Source organism: Bombus huntii, chromosome 1, assembly GCF_024542735.1.
Source record: "Bombus huntii isolate Logan2020A chromosome 1, iyBomHunt1.1, whole genome shotgun sequence".
NCBI classification, from domain to species: Eukaryota; Metazoa; Arthropoda; class Insecta; order Hymenoptera; family Apidae; genus Bombus; species Bombus huntii.
Window position 1 is genome coordinate 10,299,842 of NC_066238.1, and position 23,901 is coordinate 10,323,742.

Below are 23,901 nucleotides of genomic sequence, written 5' to 3' on the forward strand. Positions count from 1 at the left end.
TAGATTCAAAAAGGATTTTCTCTCTATTATTACATGCCCAATAGTGTAATTGAAAATAAGCTTTTTAACTTGCCTTCATTAAGTGTTGATTATACCTAGGAAATTTCTGATTGTCTAGTTAACAAACCTGAGCGTTCTAGTATAAAATCGGCTACCCGTATGGAGCCCGATAAAGCATAGAGGCGGTGCTGCCAAGTCAGGGAGGGGGGCCCGCGGTCACGTGACCGAGCTGCGTTTTGAGCGCACTAACCAGGTACGAGTAAATTCGTTGTTTTTTTCGTGGTTTTTCGCGCGCCACGGCCGAAAAAGCCGAGGCGTCGTGAATTTCGCTTGTTTCTGACTCCGGACGTGTCCTTCGAGTACGCAAACAACGCTTATAATAACTGTGAGTTACTTGCAAATACTTTGACTCAATCATCTTACGGAGATCTATCGATGCTCCACCGCGGCGATGGTTGACAAGCCTTCCTCGCAAAACCAGAAATGGCGTCTACCGTGCACATGGTCTGCGGAAAATATTCTACATCAACGTCATAGTACCGATTCAGGAATATAACGAACTCTACACGGCCAATTTCTTTATCATCCGTTTGAAGAATTTTCACAACTCGCTTACGAACAACAACGCAACGGACAAGGTGTTTTTTGTGATGCGCCAGATAATCCTCCTTCGTCATATTCTCACCGCGCACGTCAAAATTTCTCTCTTTTTTTTTTTTATTACTTCATCGTCATTTGAAATCTTCTGTGTTGCGGGAAGAAAGCTCACAAATCTTTTCGGTGTTTTCGGTGAATTTAATCGTTTGCATTGAACGACATGGTCCTTGGGAATTTCGCAAAATCTTGTGGATAAGGTTTAGATCATTCTGCATATCGCCCTGACGCTTACTTATTCGTTCTTCTTCTAGACAACCGTTTTAGGAAAAACGTGACTATTTTAAGAAATATCTGTTAAATCGTTTGATCTTGTATTTATCATCATTAGCCGACCCTAACCTTTTCATCTATGCTTAAAAGGTAGAAATAAAATTGTATCTTGCAGACGTTTATTTAATGTCGACTTTTTTTATTGTTAATTCTTCATACACACATTTTCATAAATGTGATTTGATATTGTGCTTGACATGTTTTATAACTGTTAAAATGTTTTTAAATACCAATTGTTTTTCTCACTTAGGTTATTTTCAAAATGCATATTTTTATGGTATAATTGCTAATACCGTGGGTTATGTGGGTATTCTAAAAATTCCTAAATTGAACAAGATGTATTTTATTCTTCTTCGCTAATTCTTCAAAATCCATAGTTTTATTAGATATAATTATGTGTGATAATCATGGTTATACAATCTATCTGATGATAGTACATATACAAGTAATTTATGGTTATACATTTTTTATAAATATTAATTTGTGTATTTATATATTTACATTATTTTATCTACTTAATGGTATGAAATTTTATTGTATGATATTTTGGTTTATTCTTGATATCAACTTAATATTCTTAATTAATATTAATTAATTCTTATTTAGAAAAAATGTGATATTAATCTATGGTCATTTACTGAAAAATTTAGCTTGTTGAATTAGTCTTTTAACTTTTTAGTTAATTTATGTATTTTATCATATATTCTAGAAGATGTTATTTATTTTTAGAAAATTAGAAAGTGTTTTAAAAGTATGTATTTTATTTATAATATTACAAGTTACATTTTATAATCTGGAATCACTAATTTTGTGCATTATTTATACTTTATTCATCATTAGTGAAAAATAGCTAATTGCTATTAGAAATGTATAATTTTATCATATACTTCTATAAAGATAATAATTGAAGTACTTACATACATTAATTTTAATTCTTATATAACTTTCAGAATGTAAAATTTATAATTAATGTCAAATATTTTCAATTTTCACAAAATTAAAAAAAAATTCAGAATTATATGTAGTTTTGTTATTGCAATATATTATACATTGCAATAAAATAAAATAATGTTTTTGACTTTTTATATTTTAATTAGTTAATAAAACTAAGTTTGAGTTAATAGATGTATTTATAACACATAGTATTTATTTTCAGTATATTATATTAGATATACACAATTAATTGTATTCTTTGTTACAGACTGTAAATAGAGAGTGTATATAGTGTGATAAGGGAGTGATATAGGTGTGCGGCAGTTTAGTTGGCAATGAGTTCAAGCAACAAATCGGTGTCCTCCGGTGGGAGAGGCACCAATAAAAATAAATCATCACAACAACATGGGAAATCAGATCATCATCTAACTAAAGCATCGGATTCGATAAAGCATGAAAAAACGCAGGTCAGTAAATATAGCTAATTACTTTATTATTATGAGTGATAGAAAGATATCTTTTTATGCACTTTTGTTTTTTGTTTATTCAATAAAGAATTTTTATTAAAAAATATGGCGTTGTAGCCAAACACTGTTCAGATGCGGCATGCACAAATCATTGACACTAGAATGGGTAGCGGTGAAGATCCTGTTTTGAAAGAGCGCATAAAGCAAGTCATGGATATGACTAGACGATCAGAAGATGAAGTTGTTATGGCTTTACATGATAGTGATGGTGACTTGGACCGTGCCGTTAATGATCTTTTGGAGGGAGTAAAAACAGAATGGGAAGTGAAAAAAAAGAAGCCTCGTCAACCTAGTGGTTCAAAACAAAATATGGATACCTCTGGTGGTCAAGATGAAGGTGGTGATTGGGATGAGAGGCGTAATCAACGAGGAGGTGGTCCTCCACGTATGCGAGGTCGTGCTAACCATGATAATCGTGGATGTACGTTAAGATAAATATTATACATATTGATATATATTATTGATGCCACGTGTCTAAATAAATCTTTATTTAGGGCGCGGTCGAGAAAATAAAGAGAACGAAAGAAACATGGAAGATGGTATTCGTGATGGAAGTTACAGTGGTAACAGAAGAGGAAGAGGTGGTCCAGGAAGACCAGGTCGAGGAGGACGAGGTGGAGGGAGAGGACTTGGTCCACGAACATTTGCTAACCGTAATGACCCATCATCTACTTCATCTGCTCATAGTTTTAATCGATCAATTGATACATGGACAGGTAATGAAGAGCAACAACAAGCTGCTCAGGAGCCAAAGATGGGTAAGTCTGTTTAAATATTTCAATTATTCACATTTTAAGTTATTTAATCTTATCTCACACAACAAAAATATGTGAGTAGATGCATGGAATAATTTGGATTCTGCAGAAGACTGGGAGAATGAAGAATATACAGGTTCATTGGCGGATACAAAAGTTTTTACACCGAGCACTTCTGCAGCAGAACCTACACCTTCTACAGAAGAAGCAAAAACTCAAGATCTGCAACCAGTGCAACCTAACCAGACTGTAAATTTATCATTACTACAACAGGAAGTATGTAACATTGCTTTTTAAATCTATATTAGTAATTACATGTAACAAAAAGTATCTTTTTTATTTATGCATATAAGGAATTACCAAAATTATCAGAAATACAACCAATACAACAACAAACTTTAATTCAACAAACTCAACAACAACAACCTGTATTGAGCTTACCTACAATGCAGCTATCACAGCAACCAAACGCTATAAGTGGTGGGGTATTAACAGCTGCCCAAACACAATATTTAACACAACTTACCCAACAAACAAGTGAAAACTTGAAATCTGCTGGACAAAATACATTCTCCTCGTCGATATCCAGCCAGGTAGCTAAATAATATACATGTTTACGAATTATTTTATAATGTAATATATAAACTAGAATATCGTTGTATTTCTTAAATATATCAGCCTCAGAGGCAGACAAAACAACGTCCAAGGGTGCCACCACCATCAAAAATACCATCAAGCGCTGTAGAAATGCCTGGAGATGCTGTTAATAGTGGCATTGGATTTCTTGATGTCCAATTTGGTGCACTGGAATTTGGTAGTGATTCAAGCTCTCTTGATGGTTCTGCAAATGAAAAATACAATTCAGCTAATAATACAATAGCTGGTGTAGAGGTATCTTCTACTACAAATGCTGTAAACACTGCCAATACAAATAATTCCATGGATATCGAAACAACGCAACCATCATCGACGACACCTTTTAATACTACTTCTCAAATGGTTACTTTATTATATAAATATTATTACTTGTCATTTTTTAATGCTTACAATTTATTGAATAATTCTATATTTACTTACAGTTATCAAATAGCGACAATTTACCGGTATCGAGTGAACATTCGATAAACGCTCAAACATTCACTGCTCGTGGTAGCAGTTCTGGACAAACTTTAGATATAACTAAACAAGATTTCACTTCACAAGTCTCACCAGGAAATGCACCTCCGTATGGTACAACAACAACTTATCAATCTCAAAAGTCATCATTTCAAGCACCTACAGCGACTCCCAGCACTTATAACGCATATTCTACAAATGCTCAATCTGCTCAATCATCTTTTCAAACCGCATCCGGCACGAGTGCTAATAGTTATTCTGCAACAGCAACTGTTTCACAAGCAAGTTATAATTCTTCATCATCATTTCCTCAATCTAATACATCAACCTTTAGTCAAGCTTCTCCCTCTGCATCTGCATCTGCAACTTCAGGTTATAACCAACCAACAACTACAAATCAGGTAATTATTATGTTGTATAATACTAAAATGATTTATATTATATAAAATTCATTTATTTAAATAGGTATATCAGTCTGCGACTGGATATGTACCTACCACAACATCTCAATATCAAGCACAGTCTGTAGCTACAAATACTGTATCAAATAGTAGTACAGGCTATCAAACAAGTGGATATCAAGGATCGTCTTCGTTTCAGTCGACCCCACAAGCTTATCAACCATCTGTTACTACATTTACTTCACCTATTACCCAAACATCCGGAGCTTACCAAAGCGCAGCACAGTCTGTAAGTATTTCATTTCATGAGCTCGAATATTACTTAAATGCAAGAAATTACTAAACTATACTTACAGGTATATGCAAATGCATATGGCACATACGCCAGTCAACAACAAACAGCGTCTCACAATCATAAATTGAACAGTAATACAACAAAAGATTCTCAATATGATAGTAACACGACGACATCAAATAGTTCTCTTGCGACTACAACGGCACCCACATTAGGTCTTAGTTCTGCCTCCGTAAATAGTTCACAAACTAAAGTAACAAATTCTAATGGTAAGCAGTATCTAAACACTAAAAATATTTCTATGGTCAGATAAAAAAAAAATTGTAATGTGATTTTTAAAGCGGTACCGAAAAGTACATCGAGTGGTGTAGTAACGGGTAGTAGTGGAACTGGAAATATGACAGGTGGTGGTGCAGCTGGTAGCATGACTCCAATGCTAAGTCATCAATATATTATGGGCCAAGGTGTACCTTATGCGTTCCAACAACCAATGTACAGTTATGAGGAATTACAGCTTATGCAACAAAGAATACCGCATATGGTCAGTTACTATTTGATTCCTCAATTTATTTATCTTACGTCTCAAGTACAACTTACTCATATGCTAATCGTAAAAGTAATTTGTACTTGATTCCATTAAAATGCTTCGTTAGAGTAATGTACACTTTAAAAAAAGTATATCATTTTATTTCATATACTATAACAGATATTATAACTATTATATTTCTTGAAACAATAATATTAGCATTCATAATCAAAAAGAAAAACTTATATTTCGGGTGTACTACTCTGCGTGCTATTCTATTTTGTCATGATTATTTAGTAAGAAGAATGCTAAAGTAATCATTTGTTTAATGCTTGGTAGCTGCTCGTTATTTCAATATTCTTTTTTCTTTTTAAGAAATTATGGATTTCTTATTCACATTTTCAAGGTGGCACACGAAGTTTGTTGTATTTTTTATAGTGAGATGTTTCGCATCAGATAAATTATTGAAAACATTTTAATTTCTGAAACATTATTTAGTAGAAAAGTAAAACTGTCTGTGATTAATTTGGAATATTATCATGAAAGATTAGTCCGCTGAAATGAACCTATTACAGATAATATAAAATACCATTTTGATCATAGACTAACTGTAGTTTATATATATATATATATATATATATATCTTCCTTCATTATTGGTTTCATTTGCTCTATACCTCATGTTACGTATTTGAAATTGTATAAAAATATATAATATAATTTTCAAGTGGTTAAGTTGTACTCTATTTTAAAATAAATTACACTGGTATGTTTGTTAATATTAAAGATAAAAATTTACATTAGAACAATAATATTTTAAAACGTAGAAAATAATGGATTTTAAATTACAACATCTAAAGAAATTTTAAGTTAAAGTCTAAGACTCTAAGATAGGTACAACCAAACCGCATGTAACCTACCCCCAACCTAGTACGCGTAGACTTAGATATTAGTTAGCCTTCTTGTATTTGGAGTACACAGTGTATGCATGTAGTTTTGTGTTTGGCCTTCCTGACTAACCTGCAGCCAACTACTGGTTACTATGACGCGGCCTTGGGCTATCAGACAACCGGCCCTGCTACCAGTCTCGGTGGGGGACGAGGAGATGCACTTTCCGGTGTACAAGGTGTTCAAGGAGTACAAGGCGTACAAGGAGCCTATACCAGTATTAGTGACGCCAGGTTCGCCAGAAACGACAGCAATGCATCTCCAGTTCCATCAACTATGTCACAACAGGTGAGGTTTATAAACATTTAGTAGACATGACAATCAGCTTAAAAATATTGTTATAATACTTAAACATTGTTTTGATATTTCCGACTAAATTACAGTATTGTATTACATTTAAACAATTTTTTTAATTCATATTATTTGTAGACTGCTACACAGCATCAACAACCAATGATGAATCCTACACTACCTCCAACATATGCATACTTTGCATATGGTGGTGGAATAATGCCAGGTGGCTTTCAATATGGAACCCCTGCTATTTATCCTGTAAGTTAATCAACTTATATAATTAATTCTTTATTTATTTTTTAATATATTCTAATAAAACATTCGTATTTCATTTATCAAAATTACTATAGCAGATAGCGACTGCTGGTAACGCGGGTACGAACAGTGGTGCATATAGTGCTAAACCAGGAAGTTATGGATCTGGATATGGAGCTGGAGCAAGTTATGATGCTTTAGCATCTGCTGGTCCTGCGGCCGAATATAAAGGTGCGGGAAACAGCTATACCACCACACAAACTGGTAAAACAGGAACATCTACCGGAAATACGAATACTGGTGGATCATCTGCAACCGATATAAGCGCCACTATGTATGCTAAGAGTCATGTAGCGCTTAGTAAAGTGAATGTAAGTATTTCTATAAATCCAATTTCATAAAAATGTATTATTTTCAGCGAAAATTAATAACGCTTTAATGTTATTTCAGTCCTACGATAAACAAACTTTTCACTCAGCAACTCCCCCGCCATTTAGTCTGACTGGGAGCCAAAATGCTGGTTTGCCTGGTGCATATGGAACACCACATTTGTTTATCCCAACTATGCCTCATCAACTGCACCAGCCACTTCATCAAGATGGTGGTAGCAGTGCAGGCCAAAGGTCCAATACAAGTTCCCAAAACAAAGCCCAAGCAAAGCCTGGATATAGTCCTAGTTACTGGACTGGAAGTAATTAAAAAATTGGACTGCGCAAGGAAAATGAGAGGATAAAAGCAAAACTGCACCATTTTAGACAAACTACCATTTCGCCATATGATACACGGTGGTGTGAAATAAGGACATTGACACAATGATACAAAGGACACAAGACAAGACGATTTTTTTCTTTTTTTCTTTCTTGGTGAAACTAAATGATTCTGGTATGACACGAGTTAATGTAAAATATAAAATTAATCTTAAAATGTGGAAGGATTAAGCAATTTTTAAAGATTTTGTGTTTAACACGGTGGTAATATTTCTTTTCCACATAAATCTGCTACAACAATTAGTTAGAAAAAACGTTATACTCTTTTTAATTAGTCATATTAATTTCTACATTCTTATATCTTGAGATATTAAGTTGAATTACAAAGAAATCTTTTGACACGTTATTATTTTACTTATAATAATATATAATTCATTAATTGTATTAAACAGTTTTTGGTGTGTATAATGCAATATACATATATATATATTTATATATAAATATATTTCTTTAAAGTGAAATGTAATACGCAAAAAGAAAAAGAGGAGTGGTCAAATGCAGCATGAAAAAATTGCATAGTTCTTCCTACGTGAGGCGCATTCGTGCCAAATAAATTTATAGCGTTTATAACGTATAAAACCGTGAAACGAATGATCGTACATATTTGTCAAGATAAAGAAGAACAGAATTAATTGTAGTATGTTGAAACGCTATGAGAAAAGGAAAATCAAGATTTGTGAGTAGCTCTCGTGTGAAATACTGAAAAGATGATCTAGAAGAGTAATTGACTGTTAAATTTACTTCCGATCTCTTATCTGTATACTACTGTGCAATTGCGAATATACTGCATCGACTGCAAAGGGTGATAGTTTTTTTGTATGATGTAGGCATCTCGGCTCATTAACATCTAAAGTGCTTCTTTACATGAAAACAAAGCACCCCATACGTGATGGAACATAAAACTATACTATGTAAATTACAATTATTGTATGTATTTAACCATGGAACATCAGGTATATAAAGTTATAATCATCATAATGTTGTCACTTTTGGTATTTAAAAACGAATGTATAATCGCACTAGTTTCGCATTCTTGCGCGCACCCATATATAGATATATTTGATTTGGTCGCCTTGCATTTCTTTTAGTTACCAGAATTTTATGAACGTTATATTTTATTAACAAAAAGCTATTAAACCAAAAAGAAGATACCGTCATACCATGTTTTCAAAGAACGTTGATTTCAAAATGAGAGCGGTACTTATTTAATATATCTTATGTTTATAAAAGCGGCGTTGCAGATTAGATAGTGCCACAAACTACTAAGAAAAACAAGCAGAATTCAGTAATTTTCTTGTGGTGCCTTGAATAAAATTCAAATAATAGAGTTCAAACATCTGCTTTTTGCAGGAATTTCTCATATAACTTTTTACAATCCTTTCATACTGTAAGTTGTATTATCTAAAACGTACATTACCTTACCCTTATTCATATATTAACTTTTACTAATTACTCTATATCATCCATGTAATTTATCTTCTAGGAAATAATAGTTGATGCTTTAGTTTAATAACAATTTTAAAGTTTTCGTTTGCAGAGTATTGTTTGCCCTCTCCAAATTTATAGTTTTCAAAGAGATCCAAATGATTCTTGGATCAATAATTGCATTATACAAATACAATATATCTGAAAACAGATAAAAAGATTAATTTGTCAACAAATTATTTATAATTATTATGAAATAGTTACACCAGCTTTAAAACTACATTTTTGAAACTTATTATGTAAGGAAGTTCTTCGGATATAGAAGAAAAATAAGACACATATTATGACATTCTATTTGATGTTTACAAAATGTATAGTCCAAATAATAATCTTATGTGGCTACGTCGTAAGTTCTTCAATTTCTTTTTTACTTTTTGCTTTTAATTCATACTCATTTCTAGGATCTGCTTAAAAACTGTAATATTTGTTAATACATAAATAAAAATGAATTTTAGTTGATCAAAGTATTGAGTATTGAATGTTGAATAAATTTATGTTGAACATTACATGCTGATTACAAATACGTACATAAACGAGATCAACCCGCACTGTTTACATTTTTTTAATTTAATATTAATATAATTTTTCAACGAATGTAATAAAAAACAAATGTCGATGTTAGTGTACCGCTAATAAGTATTCACAATGACCTGTATCATTTTAATTAGATTATAATAAAGAGGAAAATGTAATTGTCGATTCCGTCTGATAAAACAATTTTCATACTATTACATTATTTATGCTGATTAGAAACATATTGTACAGTTATAAAATAATCAGACGAAAAGGAGTAAAATAATACATTAATTAACACAAGTCATTTTAGGAAACATACATTACATTTTTGCATTGTGGATAGCAATCATTACAATATAATTCCTATCATTAAGAGTAAACGAAGATATGAGTAAAGTATTTTCACGAGATGCTGTTGAAATCCTTACGACCTAGCATGTATTATACTTTGGGAATAAATTGTTTTATCGCAAAACAAGTACCGTTTCCGAGTACCACTGATACGAAAAAAAAGTACATAATTGTAAGTAAAATCTTGTTAGCAATTGCATTATACATATATATAAATATATACAAAATTGAATGACATCGATATGGATAGGATATGTTTGAAAATCATGGGAGACCAAGTGTAGAATAGTTCTCTTTAGAAGAACAAAGAAAATGTAAATCTGTAACCATAAATTACCGAGAAAAAAATGATCGATTTTATCGACAAAATCATTCTCGGATACGGATTATTCGATCATCCTGACTATACAGGATAACGAAACTTTACTGTGTAACACTAATGACTTAATAACTTTAAAATATTGTGCTATACAAAGAAAACTTTACAAATATACGTATGATTTTAAATGGTTGCTAAATATGTTATCATTAAAAGCTTTGAAATTAACTTAAATATTACTTTTATTTTCAATCTAACAAACTCAAATTTACATATTAACCATCTTGTTTTTTTAAAGAAATTTCTTTTTAAGATACATTATTTATTACAAATATACAATTTAATTAACGTTTTGTAATTAGTCCTTTAAGTAAATGTTTTATACACATTTTATATATAAAAAATTGTTTTTGATTGCTTTAGCTTTACATTATAGTACTTATTCAGTCACCTAAAATCGAAAATATAATATATTTAGAGCGTTTATGTTAGTTATATAAACATTTTAATAAGTTAATAAATTTATATTAAACATTTTTAGAACATCTTTACGCATTCAAAATACGCATATTTATATAAATCCACTCATGTAAACATTTAAGGGTTTGGTATGATAATTGAAAAAATCAATTACTTTTCTTGTTTTTGTTTTTTTTCAATATAAATTTTCAAATATTTCCAATCTTATGTGTATGTTCAAATGAATTAGGGGCAAGTATATTAAATGTAATGTACGATGAAAGATAAAGTTGCAAAATATTCTACAAAATGATAGAATGTAAACGAAACTTAAATATTTAAATTAAAGAGTTCATTATAACAATTATTAAGCATTAATAATTTTTGTATTTTTATCAAGTAATGATCTATCGAAAGATGCAAAATTCATTGCGTCATTATTGCTATTATATAATTATTAAAAAAATAGCCACCACTACTGTGTATAAATATGGGTATCTGAGAATAAATGTATTAAAAAAAACCTGTAACATTCATACATATATATATATATATATATATATAATTATTGTGTAAAATATTTTAATTCAACCAGTACTATATAATTTTTTAAACAATCTTTAGTTGTCTAAATAAAGAGAAATTATTTAAAATGCAGAAACAAGATATTCACTATAAAGTAATTAATTTTTATAGATATTTAAGATCTTCAATTATTTGTTAATTAAAACCAGATTTGAAAAATCAGCTTGGATTTTTTATAAATATTTATCACTTATTGATCCTTAATTTTATTATTTACGTATTAACGGAACGTGGCTGCATATAAATACATTTTAAATATATAAATTTTAATAGTTTAATATCTAAAAACAATACTGTAAAAGAATGTATATAATAAAGATAAAATTCAAATGATTTATTATAAACATGTAATTTAAATATATATGCATACATATATGTTTTTATATACGAGTGCTTTATGTAACATATGTATGTATATATAAATGTACATACATATGTCTACCGTGCCTATTTTGTAACGAAGAACAAAAATGAATGATAACGATTCAATCTAACATTTTTAAGGACAATATACTTAAAATTCTTATTAATTGCGTTTATATAAATTTTCAATATACTGCAAGTGAGAACGTACGAGTTAATGAAATATTTTAAAAAAATGTTACTTATTAACGTCAATAGACCCAAGAAAATTGGCACAATACGTATGTTTTGCTTCAAGCTATGACTAAACCAAAAAAGAAAGAAAAATGCACAAAAGAATAATAAATAAAAACATTTTTAAACATTTGTATTATATATTTTTTTACAAAACATAAATTATTTAATAGGTTAAATGTCCATGTTTATGTAGCGTTTTATCTTATGCAATACTATATTTATTTTAAAAAATCAGTACTTGATATTATTTGATTTGTATAAATATATAGAATTGTTACTATGTGGCATCAACAAGTTTTTGCTCTTGATGCTAAATACAATGCACAACGTGTAAATAAATTACCTACTTTAGGTTTGTATATGTATATTTATAATTCAATATATTGTAACATACTAAGAGTTACAAATGATTAATATAAGATAATTACAGGAATGCTTTATATTCGTCGTAGAAATCAACTGTTAAAAGAAAAGTTTAGTAAAGATCCAAATATTAGAGAAAATTATATAAAATTAAGAGCAAAACTGTTATTTCTGCGATATGGCGAAAACTTAGAACAAAATAGTTTTAGTAGTTATACAGCTGAAGAAGAGAAATCTGAAATTAAAACAAAACTTTATAATATACAACGAAAATCAATTGCAGAAAGTTTTGCCTTTGATGGAATGCATCATGTTTTTGATCAACACAATGCACCTGTAATGATGCTTAAGTTTGCAAATAATGATAGATCAAAGTTATGTTGTGCATCATTAGATGGATTATTATCGATATGTGATGCTATCAGTACTCCTCCAAAAGTGATAGCTTTATTGGAAGGACATAAAAAAGGTGTCACTGCATTAGACTGGAGTATTAGTAATGACCTTATAGTTTCATCTTCTCTAGATGGTACAATAAGACTTTGGAATGTCCTGAATCCAGAAAATAATCCAACTTGTTTACGAGTGGTTAATGATCAACAGCGAGCAGAAGTTTTATGCTGTGAATTTATACCCGTAAATAATAATTTGATTGTTGCTGGTAATTCTCAAGGACTAGTACAGATTTTGAATATATCTACTGGTATATATACTCGCAATGGATCTTGCAAAATTGGTGGAAAAGTTAGTATTCTTTAATCTTTCTTAATGATAAATGTTTATGTTAAAATTAATTATAATTCATTTTAATTCTTATAATAACCTGCCATTTTCTTAATTTTTTATTATTATTTTTTTAATGAGTTCTATGAGAATACTGTTTGTTCTCACTTTTTAAAAATTTATTTAAAAAATAATATTAAATAAAAAGAGAAGTATTCTATTTCAGATTCTGTCATTAACTTGTGAGGGTAGCGGTGGTTCCATAATATGGGTTGGAAATGATAGAGGAGTTATTATGTCATTTCAATTGGAATCAGGATCAGGACGATTAACGAAATTAAAGAGAGTACAAGAAATTGGTGGAATGATAAGTAGTCTTTCTTGGCGTTCATGGCTTTCAAAAGATGCTCCATGGCCAGCACTTTTAGTGAGCAGTGCTTGTAATGTAGTATTATTGTATCATATTATTGACAATCAAGGTTCTTTATCTCTGTGGACAAAATATCCAATAAAACACAAGTAAGTTGTTTGAATATTATTACAAGCATAAACGTTTCTTTAATACGAAAAATGTATAAAATTATAACAATAAAATGTAATTCATAAATTTGTTAACAGACAATACCTTGTGAGGTCTACTTTTTGCCCACAAATGGAAACATGTTTAATAGCCACTGGTTCTGAAGATGGTACAATACATTTATTGGATTCAGCAAGAAAAGGCAAAGCAGCAAAAATCAACCGACTTGAAGGTCATGCAACACCGACAATTGCTTTATCTTTTAATTATGATGAATCTCTTCTTGCATCTGCGGATTATCAAGGACTTATTATTTTATGGCGTAATCGTCAACGTCATATATAAACTTTTAATAATGTACAAACATAAAATAATATTATACAAACATTTTATAAAACTAATTACTATAAGTAAAATATTTATAATAAAATTTTAAATGTTCTTTATCTGTCTTGGAACTTGAGCAAATTAATTATATCATCTGTATTTTATCCAATACTATATTAAATTTTTATGATTTTCTGTAGAAATAAACTAAAATTAGTGAAGTTAATCAAAATACACGAAACTAAAATATTTCGTACGTAAATGTGTATGTTATAACGGTATAGGAAATAATAACAATGAAACACATATTCTGTTTAAATCAATGTCTGCTTTGTATAACAATATATTAATCGTTCTCTATTAATATCCTATGTATTATAATGAGCATGGAGTTAGCATTATCAATAGTGATAATAGTAATAGTAATTGTAATGGTAGTAAAACTGCATAATAATCGCAGTGCTATTAATAGTAGTTATAACATGTTCGTTTTCGATTTCACATATGTTAATGAAATTATATATCGGTGCAAATATCAAGTATATTGGTATTATTTGTATTTTTTAATATTTTTTATTAATCTAATCTATTCTGCCGCTATATTATGATTTACTTTTGTTGTAGCAACATTGGAAACTTTGAAAGATATTTCCCAAAAATTGTATAATATTAATAATTAACAGTTACTAACATATCTTTGTTGGTTTTCATTTTTATATTCAAATAAATATTTGCATATTGTGAATTTAATAGTTAATACCATATTCATAATAAACAAACTTTTTCTTGTGCACTTATGTCTCACGCAATATTATTCTTCTGTAAAAAATTATCTAAATATTAAAAATGGTTAAAAAAGCTATGAGAGGTGCTCAAAAATATTTAAAAGTATGGAAAATAGTATGCAGGAAAGTACGGCAGCATATTTTCTGTGCTACTTCATCTGCAGTTTTACTAATTTGATTCATCAAATTAATTGAAATAAAAGTGCACAAATTGTGCCCATCACAGTTCTAGTAAAAATAACAGTACAACGTACATTTAAAAAGAATTATTTGTGAATCAGTTACTGTACACGTTTAGCTAAAGGTTGAGACTTAATTATAGTACCGTCCCTCGATTGACACTATAATACTTTTAGAGTAGAGAGCTGTTTTTTACTAATATAATTTTAATATAATACCAAGAAAGATACCGTATTTAAAGATAACAATAATTAAAAATCAATATGAATAATTATCATATATCATCAATGAAAGTAATAACATTAACTTACACAAATTTTACTTTTTTCATAACGATTACGTACTGAACAACTTTTAATAAATATTTACAGATATGAAATGAAATTATTCGTTAGTTTTGATGTAGCTTTTAAAAATCGATTGTCTGCTATTTGATTCAATTAATATTTACGTTTCTTTATCGTCACATGAAGCTAATTGTATAAAAAATTATATCAGTATTAAGCTCTATTTATGTTAATGTTTCTATACAACAAACAAAAATTTAATATAATACTATAGACAATCGATTGAATCTCAGCCACAATAAAAATTTGCTACATCTTATGTACAATAATTCGAGATTCATTTAATAGTGAAATCGTTGAGTAATCACTATACTTTTGCAACGAAATTAGTTCGGACGGACTTCAGCTAAATTATTTCTTTTAACATTTTACTAACGTCTTCGAAACACATTAGTTCTGAGTCAAAACACTACACTTGTCAATAGGCTCAATTTTTTCTTGACTATCACATTGGGCACTTTTTGAAGAAGTCGGATCAAGACTCTTTTTTTGTTGAATGTCTTTGGGAGGCACCGTTGGTAACGTATTGTAATTCAAGGAGTTTGATAGAATATGTTGGTCCTGTGTAAAGTCTATACTTTGCAAGAATTCTGACATGTTTTCTTTATCATGCAACTGTTCTACATTATCCTCTTTTGTTTGTTTATTAGAAACAAAGGGTGAGCCAGTTGTAGATAAATTCAATTTTAAACGATCTCTAGTATGCCTTAATTCTCCTAATTGATATTGTTGACTTTGACTACAATCATTTAACAAGTCTATTCCGTTTTGTGGTACTCCTTGTTCATCACCATCTATTTCGTCTCGTTCTTCAATCACTGACGTAGACGCACCAGGAAAGAATTGACTAACATATTTACTCTCGCTAGTTTGAAATTGAAACGGACGATTTGAACTGCTCACAAAAAACTCTTCGTGTCCTATAACCAAAATAAGTTTGATGATATAAGGTAAAATATAAATTCATAAATATTTCACATATGTTATATTAACTAAATAAAAAAAAATATATATATATAATGCATATAATACTAGACCATACCAGTATGATTGGTATCATCATAATCAAGGGGATACAGATCTAATCGTGGTTCGTCTATCATTTCCTCCCAATCTAAAATTAGAGAAAAATTATATACGTCATAGATAATTTTCCAATTATTTTCTTATATATGAATTTCCAATTTCTAATATAATTTATTTGTACTTTAAAATATTTAAAATTTACCACTATATGAAGTTGGCTCCCAAGTAGTGGTTGGTTCTCCTTGAGTTTCTGTAGCCAGTGTTTCCTTCGGGTATTCGTATACACAGTGATAGCGCTGTTTCTTAAACCACACACTCTTTTTTTGATCCTGAATAGACCATACATTATAAATCTAATAAAATTTATATTACATTATATAAATGTAATCTAATATACGTAATATACATATAAAGAAAATATTGCTAAATAAGGAATACCTACCAATTCATCCTAGCAGCAAAAGCAAATATAGAAAGATATAAATATTTACATTATATTTAAACAACTGTATAGTAAGTTATAAAACTTACACTAGATTTTAATGTTTTATCTGGAGATCTTAGTGCAGAACGATGAGGCGCTAATGTTGCATTCCAAGCTGATGGTGTAAATTCTTCTTCTTCCTCTTCTTCTTCTTCTCCTCCTTCTTCTCCACCTTCTTCCTCTTCATCCTCCCCTTCTTCTTCTGCATCCATTTCATCTTCGATATCAGCATCTAGTATTTCTCCTTCATTATTACTTAAACAACTTCGAATTTGCACTTGCTCGACATGCGGTTCATTATACCTCTGTAAAACAATATGAAATTATTACATATATAAAAAATAAATTCATATATATTTGATTATTTATTTATAATGCACCTACTTTCCATACAAATTCACCAGAGCTGGAGCTATTATTTTCATCCTCTTCTTCGTCATCTTCCTCCTCTTCTTCTTCATCATCTTCATCCTGACTAACCCACCCATGCTCTGTTCCAAAACTTGTTGACATTAAATCATCTTCTAATGGTAAAGGTAATGGCAATGGAAAAGATGAAGGCAATTGTTGCCATTTAGTTTCCTCCTCTGGACTTGGTAAAGGTGCTCCACCACTCGCCATCATAATGTGCGACTTATCATCACGAGAACGAACTACCGAACAATTATAATCCAGATTTTCTTCTTCAGATAAGTCTCCATTGGTTGTATCTCGTTCATCATCTTGTAGTTTTTCTCCTAGTCCTTCTAACAAAATCATTTTATTTGTTCGAGTATCAACTAATAATACATCATCCGAAGTAACAGATTCTTTTGAAGCGATTGATGTATCCCTAGAATTTGATATTAAAGACTCCGAGGTAAGAGTACTTTCACGTTCTTCTTGGATTGGACTAAGTGGTGAATCATATACATTATACCTATATATAATAATAGACTTTTAAGTTTGGTTTTAAATAATAAATAAATTATAATCATTATTAACCCTTTGCGGACTACCGCCGCATATATGCGTTCTGCGTAAGAAATCAATTTGGCTGAGGAACTCATATACGCGTTTGGCGAAAACAACTGATAAAGCCGAATGACTCATATATGTGTCCCACGTAAACGCGTCGCTATGGGCGTGAAACTCATATATGCATTCGGAGAAAACAAATGATAGAACCAAAAGACTCATATGTGTGTCATTCTATTTATCCTGTGGAGAATCTGTGCATCTACATATGTCTAGAATTTGACATCTATGAACGAAAAGCGTGTCTAAGCAGAAATGTGCGCTGGTAATTTTAAATAACTATCGTGGCAGCAGCTGGGCCCCACGGTACAGTTGATTACGAATCGTCCCGTCCGCAAAGGGTTAAATAATTTTGTATTATATTGTTGGAAAATAAAACAGTACCTTATTGAAATACCCACTCCTCCACTACCTTGATTAGAAGATTCTTCACTATCATCATCGTCCCAATGTTTACTATCTATATCACTAGATATAGATGGATTATCATCATCGTGAGCTTCTAATGGTTCTACAACAGACATCTGAGCACAAGGTAATTTCTCTCTAAGTTCATTTCGAATTGCTGTTACAAACTCTTCTTCTATATCAAATGATACATAAGAATTATCACTACGTAAACTCATTGTAGAACTATCTTCATCTTCAATTTCATTTTCATTTATTTTGCCTATTTCTTTTTCATTGTCACTTTCATATATCTTTTCTATTTCTTTTTCATTTTCAATTTTATTTCTAGTTTCTCTTTCATCATTATTTTCAATATTATTTTCATGTTTATTTCTATTTTCATTTTCTTTATCATTTTTACTTTCAATTTGATTTTTATTTTTCTTATCATTTTCATCTTCAAATTTATTTGAATTTACATTTTCATTTTCTTCTCTATTTTTAATATCATTTTCGTATTTGCTTTTATTTTCAATTTTATTTTTGTCCTCATGTTCATTTGCATTAATAATTACATTATCATTGTCATTACTAATTCCAATTTCATTTCTATTTTTAATCTCAATTTCACTTTCGCCCTTATTTTGTAAATATTGTTTTAATTCACCTTGTTCTTTGAGATACTTAATATCTGTTTGTATATTATGTTGCTCCAAATCTGTTTCTTGAGAAGAAAAATTGATATCACTTAAATGTTTTAATTCCATATTTTTCTTAATATCAATCACATTTTCTGCCTGTATTTCTTGTTTATCTTCTGATACTAATTTTATGTCAGTTTCTACTAAACTAATATTAGGGGTACAATTTTCAATATTCTCTATTTCAACTACAGTATCTATAGTATGAATAGAATCAGATTCATCTTCATTTGTACAAAGAATTTTATTTTCTGTATAATTAATTGAAGTTAAGTTTTCTGTCATTTTTCCAGAATCAGGAAGTGTTGCATAGTACTCTGCATCAAGAATAGTATCAAGTTCAAATAAGATTTGTAACTGTTCTTCTTCAGTATATATTGGTATATTCGCTGTAGAATCATTAGTAGAGGTGGAAGGAATTAAAGCATAAACATTCTCTTCTTCTTCACAGGATTCTTTATCTCTAAATCCAGAATCAGAACTTTGCTCATCATCAGGTGTAGATAATTGTTTTCTTTCTTCTTCATCTTCATTTGGTAAACATCTTCGGTTTATGTCTATATCTTCTTCATTAGAAAATTTATCACTTGCATTATACATAGAGTGTTTCTGAGATTGTAAAGTATCTGGTGTAGATTCAATAGTTACAGTTAATTTTGGTGTGGTATTATTTTCTTGTTTAGACGAAGATTCTATATATTCATTAAATTCACCTTCATCCAAGAAACCAGGTACTTTCTTTTCTAAAGCAGAATCCAATGCATGATTCCAAAGTGCAACATCAACTAAATTGCTTTCATCAGTCCCAAAACTAACTGAGAAATTATTAGGAAAACAAATATTGTCGCTGTTTTCATACTTAAATGGATCATTAGATTGAGATTTATTGTTTTCTTCTAACATTTCGCAAGAAGGTGTATCATCAGGTACATAACGTAGAAGAGGAAAATTAGGATCCCCCTTTGACAGAAGTCTTAATACATGTTTTTCACTGCATGCTTCTGTACTTGCACTTGCAACAGATCTAGTGTCAGATGCTTGATCATTTAAAGATAATCTCAAAATCGGAGTTTGAGTTTGATCCATAGTTAATGTCAGTAATTTTGGCCTTTCTGAAATGTCTAACATCCTGATTTTATTACAAGTATTATTTGGCAAAGGATCTCGTAATTTTCTTAATGCTTCGTCAAATTCATCTGCATGAATGCTATGTCTAAGATCGCTATCACTGCCGGTAGCGGGCAATTTCTTTTTCCCATATTTTTCTGACATTTGAGCTCCCATTGATAATTCTGCATCAGAATCAAAATCGATATGTACAAGTACCATTAAATCAGTAACAGATTTAGATTTTTGTTTCACTTTTTCAGTGTAAACTCCTTGTTCAATTCGTCCTTTCCAACTTTCTTCTTCAGTTTCAGAACTAGATTCATGATGAATAATATTTTTAAAATTTGGTACGTTTTTTACTAGTTCACCAGGTCCGAGCCGAAATGACGACTGTCGAGGTGTATCGTCGACAATAGTGGTCCAATAATCTGAATCTATACTTCCTCGAAGATCTTGTAAACTAGCACTTCGAACATGTTTAGTGTTAACTCGCAAATTCTCCCACCTTTGTTCAAAATCCAAATACTCTGTATATTCATTTAAAAGAAGTTGCTTTACCTCATCCAAATTTGGTCTTTTCTGTGGATTTAAATTCAAACATAAATGAATTGCTTGATATATATTTGATGGACAATTTTCTAGGTATGTTTGCAATACTTGTATACCATTTGATAAAAGATCAGTTCTTAAAGGTAAGAGCATTTGAATTACTTGTTCATCACTCTTATCGTGGTATGGTCTATTTCCCCATGTAATAATTTCCCAAAGAAAGATAGCATAACTCCACATATTTGCTTGAGATGTAATTTCTCTAGTTTCGATAGTAGTATCAGTACATTCTACACTTTCTGGTGCTGACCATCTAATAGGTAATGCGCGATCTCCAACTACATAATAATCTTCAGGGTACTTCTCTACACCAGTTCCATAATCTCCTAATTTTGCTGATAGGTCTGATGCTACTAAACAATTTCTGGCAGATAAATCTGTATGTACAAATCCATGACTATGCATATGTTTCAATCCAGCAGCAATATCTAGTGCCATCCGAATTGGGATGTTTTCTTTATTAAGTGCTTCTTGAGATTTTTTATCATGATTTGATAATAAAAAACCTTTGAGGTCACCTACTGAACATGACTCAAATAGTAATAGATACGGATCAGTTTCTAAACAAAATCCTAATAAAGTTAAGATATTTTGATGATGTAGCTTCAAATATGGAGTAGCCTCTCCAAGAAACCAGGCTTTTTCCTTCATAGTAGCTTCTTCCGTAAGAATTCTCACAATAACACCACCATTTTTAGAAGTTCTCCTGTGTCCTTCTAAATCTGCACGACCTTCAACAACTTTTCCAAACCAACCATGACCTATCTCTCTTAAATACTTCAATTTTTCTCTGGGTACACATAAGTCCTGTGCATCAAACCACTCGTGACAATGTTCTGGGAGAGTATTAGAATCAGAATCGTGTTCTTCAAAAAAAGACGTTGATAAAGGTAATGGTTTAGGTTTTGTAGTATTTCTAGGTCCAGATATAATATGTTCTACAGGCAAAGGTTCAAACTGTACTCTCTCTGAAGCAACTAACACATGTGGAACATTCAATTCTAAACCATCGAGAGAATGTTCAAATACTGATTCCTGACCAATATTGTTCCCATCTTTGAATTCCTATAACATAAAACCACAATTGTAGTTTCTAAATCTTTTCATAAAAAATTAAAATATATTAAATTATATTACATACTACAATTACTTGCAAATAATACACATGCAGCTATATCTAAATATTGAAAGAAAAATAACAGACATGATACATTTATTACTTTCTTTATATATAAAATAACATGATTGTTTTACAATATATTTAAATGTAATGAATATTAATGATTTTTTCTACATTCATAAATAGAAAGCTTTTGTAAAAATTATATAAACTGTTATAATTTTATGATCAACAATATATCTGAACATGTAGAATAAACAAATAGTATTTAATGCTAAAACAATCTTTTGTTTAAATTCACATTGCTATCATGCTTTGAATACTTAAATAGAAGGGATTAATTACAACTCTTGTTGATTCTAATATGATTTTCTAATAAAACTATATTTAAATTTTGTCATTCAAAAAATTTGTAGCATTAATTTTACCTGATTGCACTTTCCTGTTTTGTCCTACAATTAGTAACATATAAGTCATTATTCTTAGACAATAAGTAACCTCGGTAAGGAATTTCATTTGTTATAAATAACAAAATAAATGACAATAAATTACCTGAAATCCCTTAGGTCTCCTAGGTCTTCGACAACAAAGACAGCCAACTAAGGTAAATGCTGTAGCAGTAACGCTTAAAAGACCAAGGATATATTGTATCCAATATCGTTCCCATTTTGATGAGGCATAGGAGTATGGCAAATCTATTATAAGCAAAATAACCTCTCATTAGCAACATGTTATCAAAATAAATATTCAAATATGCAATTAACGTACCTGTCAGTATAGAAGATGATACAGGATAGGCTGTAAGTGTCGGAAGACCCGCCCAAAACAGCCAACATATCCAACATAATATGATATTCAGCATCGCGCATTGAAACTCTTCAATGGTGTGATCGCGATCTATTTAAGTCATTCTTAAAAAATGTATTACTTCTTGAAAAAATGCATGACTGCAAAAGCTGAGAAAATCTAGTAGATCGTAACACGTTCTAATTTTACGACACACATATCACAACTATCTGTAATCTCATATTTTTGATGTCTACAATCTATTGGAAACTAGCTTCGGTATAGAATGTTGTTAAATAACTTTGTCACAGCGATGATGAAGTGTTGCAATAGTATGTAAAATAGAAATACACTTTTCTTAGGGAAACCACCTGGGCCAAGCATGATACGTATCGTAAACCGAATACAATACAATCGGCTACGGTCCGGTTAAAAGGTAGGTGTAAAATCACCACGCTTGCCAAACCCAGTTCTATTCTTGCCCCTCTATTCTATCTATTGCTTTATTGCTCTCTTTCTATCTCCAATGCTACACACTAATATGAATGTATTCTGACTAAACGATCGCCCTAAGTTGTAACATTTTGATTAGTGCAATATTATGTGTATGTTTGACTATTTAATAAATTGTTACAACGATTAAATAATACTTTTTTTATTTCTACTATCATACATATGTTGTAGCAGTATATAATGTACATAATAGATTTAATGGTAATTAAATACAACATATATATATATATACATATATATTAAATGTTGTATTTAACCATTGTATGTTGTATATAATGTTGTATATCAACCATTAAATGTTGTATTTAATGGCAATTACAAATATAACATATAATGTTTTATTTGATCGCAATTAAATACAACAAAATTTTGCAAAAATTACGTCTATAATGTTAGATGTAAAGATTATATGTATAATTTAATCTAATGTAATAAATATGAATAATATAATAGGTGCATAATTAATGCTACCGAATAAATAAAAGATAATTTTAGAAAAATAATACCTTATTCTCTTTTACTCTTTTCCCAAATATTTTTTTGCTAAAATTAGTATTATTTCTAAGTAAAATGTTATTCAAATGTTCTATTATAAAAATAAATTTAAGATAATTCTACTATGTAACAGTATTAGATCTTTTCCCTTGTTCTTTTTCTTACTATTTTCTTAACGTATTCTTTTCATTCTTGACGTACAAGACTTTTATGTAAACAAACTTATGTATATATTTTATAATACGTATCTTATCAAAAATGTTTAATTAAGTTAAATATAACTAGAAAGAGTTTTGTAATTACAAGTTTTTATTAAAAATTTATAAACTGCTAATTTGGAAGATTAT

General features: G+C 30.0%; 3 protein-coding genes across 12 annotated transcripts; 2 read left to right on the forward strand and 1 right to left on the reverse strand.

Annotated features, from left to right (window-relative positions):
* Positions 1 to 135: 135 nt before the first annotated feature.
* Positions 136 to 10,642, forward strand: LOC126865141 (protein lingerer). 7 transcript variants are annotated; one of them, XM_050617310.1, is made up of 15 exons: positions 136 to 253; positions 2,129 to 2,327; positions 2,445 to 2,808; positions 2,882 to 3,145; positions 3,225 to 3,418; positions 3,496 to 3,735; positions 3,821 to 4,141; positions 4,222 to 4,659; positions 4,724 to 4,948; positions 5,016 to 5,223; positions 5,296 to 5,495; positions 6,506 to 6,715; positions 6,857 to 6,979; positions 7,072 to 7,347; positions 7,427 to 10,642. In XM_050617310.1, the coding sequence occupies exons 2-15, from the start codon at positions 2,196 to 2,198 to the stop codon at positions 7,673 to 7,675; spliced, it is 3,444 nt and encodes a 1,147-aa protein (XP_050473267.1). In that variant the 5' UTR covers positions 136 to 253; positions 2,129 to 2,195; the 3' UTR covers positions 7,676 to 10,642. The 7 variants fall into 7 exon arrangements, with proteins under 7 accessions (XP_050473267.1, XP_050473296.1, XP_050473318.1 ...); XM_050617339.1 differs by having other exon boundaries at positions 7,075 to 7,347; XM_050617361.1 differs by having other exon boundaries at positions 6,545 to 6,715.
* Positions 10,643 to 11,859: 1,217 nt separating this feature from the next.
* Positions 11,860 to 14,110, forward strand: LOC126865253 (WD repeat-containing protein 13-like). The gene is made up of 4 exons (XM_050617589.1): positions 11,860 to 12,410; positions 12,489 to 13,165; positions 13,371 to 13,663; positions 13,763 to 14,110. The coding sequence occupies exons 1-4, from the start codon at positions 12,338 to 12,340 to the stop codon at positions 14,007 to 14,009; spliced, it is 1,290 nt and encodes a 429-aa protein (XP_050473546.1). The 5' UTR covers positions 11,860 to 12,337; the 3' UTR covers positions 14,010 to 14,110.
* Positions 14,111 to 14,299: 189 nt separating this feature from the next.
* Positions 14,300 to 23,182, reverse strand: LOC126865129 (rho-associated protein kinase 2-like). 4 transcript variants are annotated; one of them, XM_050617279.1, is made up of 9 exons: positions 22,529 to 23,169; positions 22,313 to 22,455; positions 22,189 to 22,212; positions 18,215 to 21,705; positions 17,198 to 17,732; positions 16,861 to 17,118; positions 16,532 to 16,658; positions 16,346 to 16,417; positions 14,300 to 16,223 (listed from the first exon to the last, which is right to left on the reverse strand). In XM_050617279.1, the coding sequence occupies exons 1-9, from the start codon at positions 22,620 to 22,622 to the stop codon at positions 15,694 to 15,696; spliced, it is 5,274 nt and encodes a 1,757-aa protein (XP_050473236.1). In that variant the 5' UTR covers positions 22,623 to 23,169; the 3' UTR covers positions 14,300 to 15,693. The 4 variants fall into 4 exon arrangements, 2 of the variants coding, with proteins under 2 accessions (XP_050473236.1, XP_050473247.1); XM_050617290.1 differs by lacking the exon at positions 22,189 to 22,212; XR_007689450.1 differs by lacking the exons at positions 14,300 to 16,223; positions 16,346 to 16,417 and having other exon boundaries at positions 16,772 to 17,118; positions 22,529 to 23,182.
* Between the last annotated feature and the right edge of the window lie 719 nt (positions 23,183 to 23,901).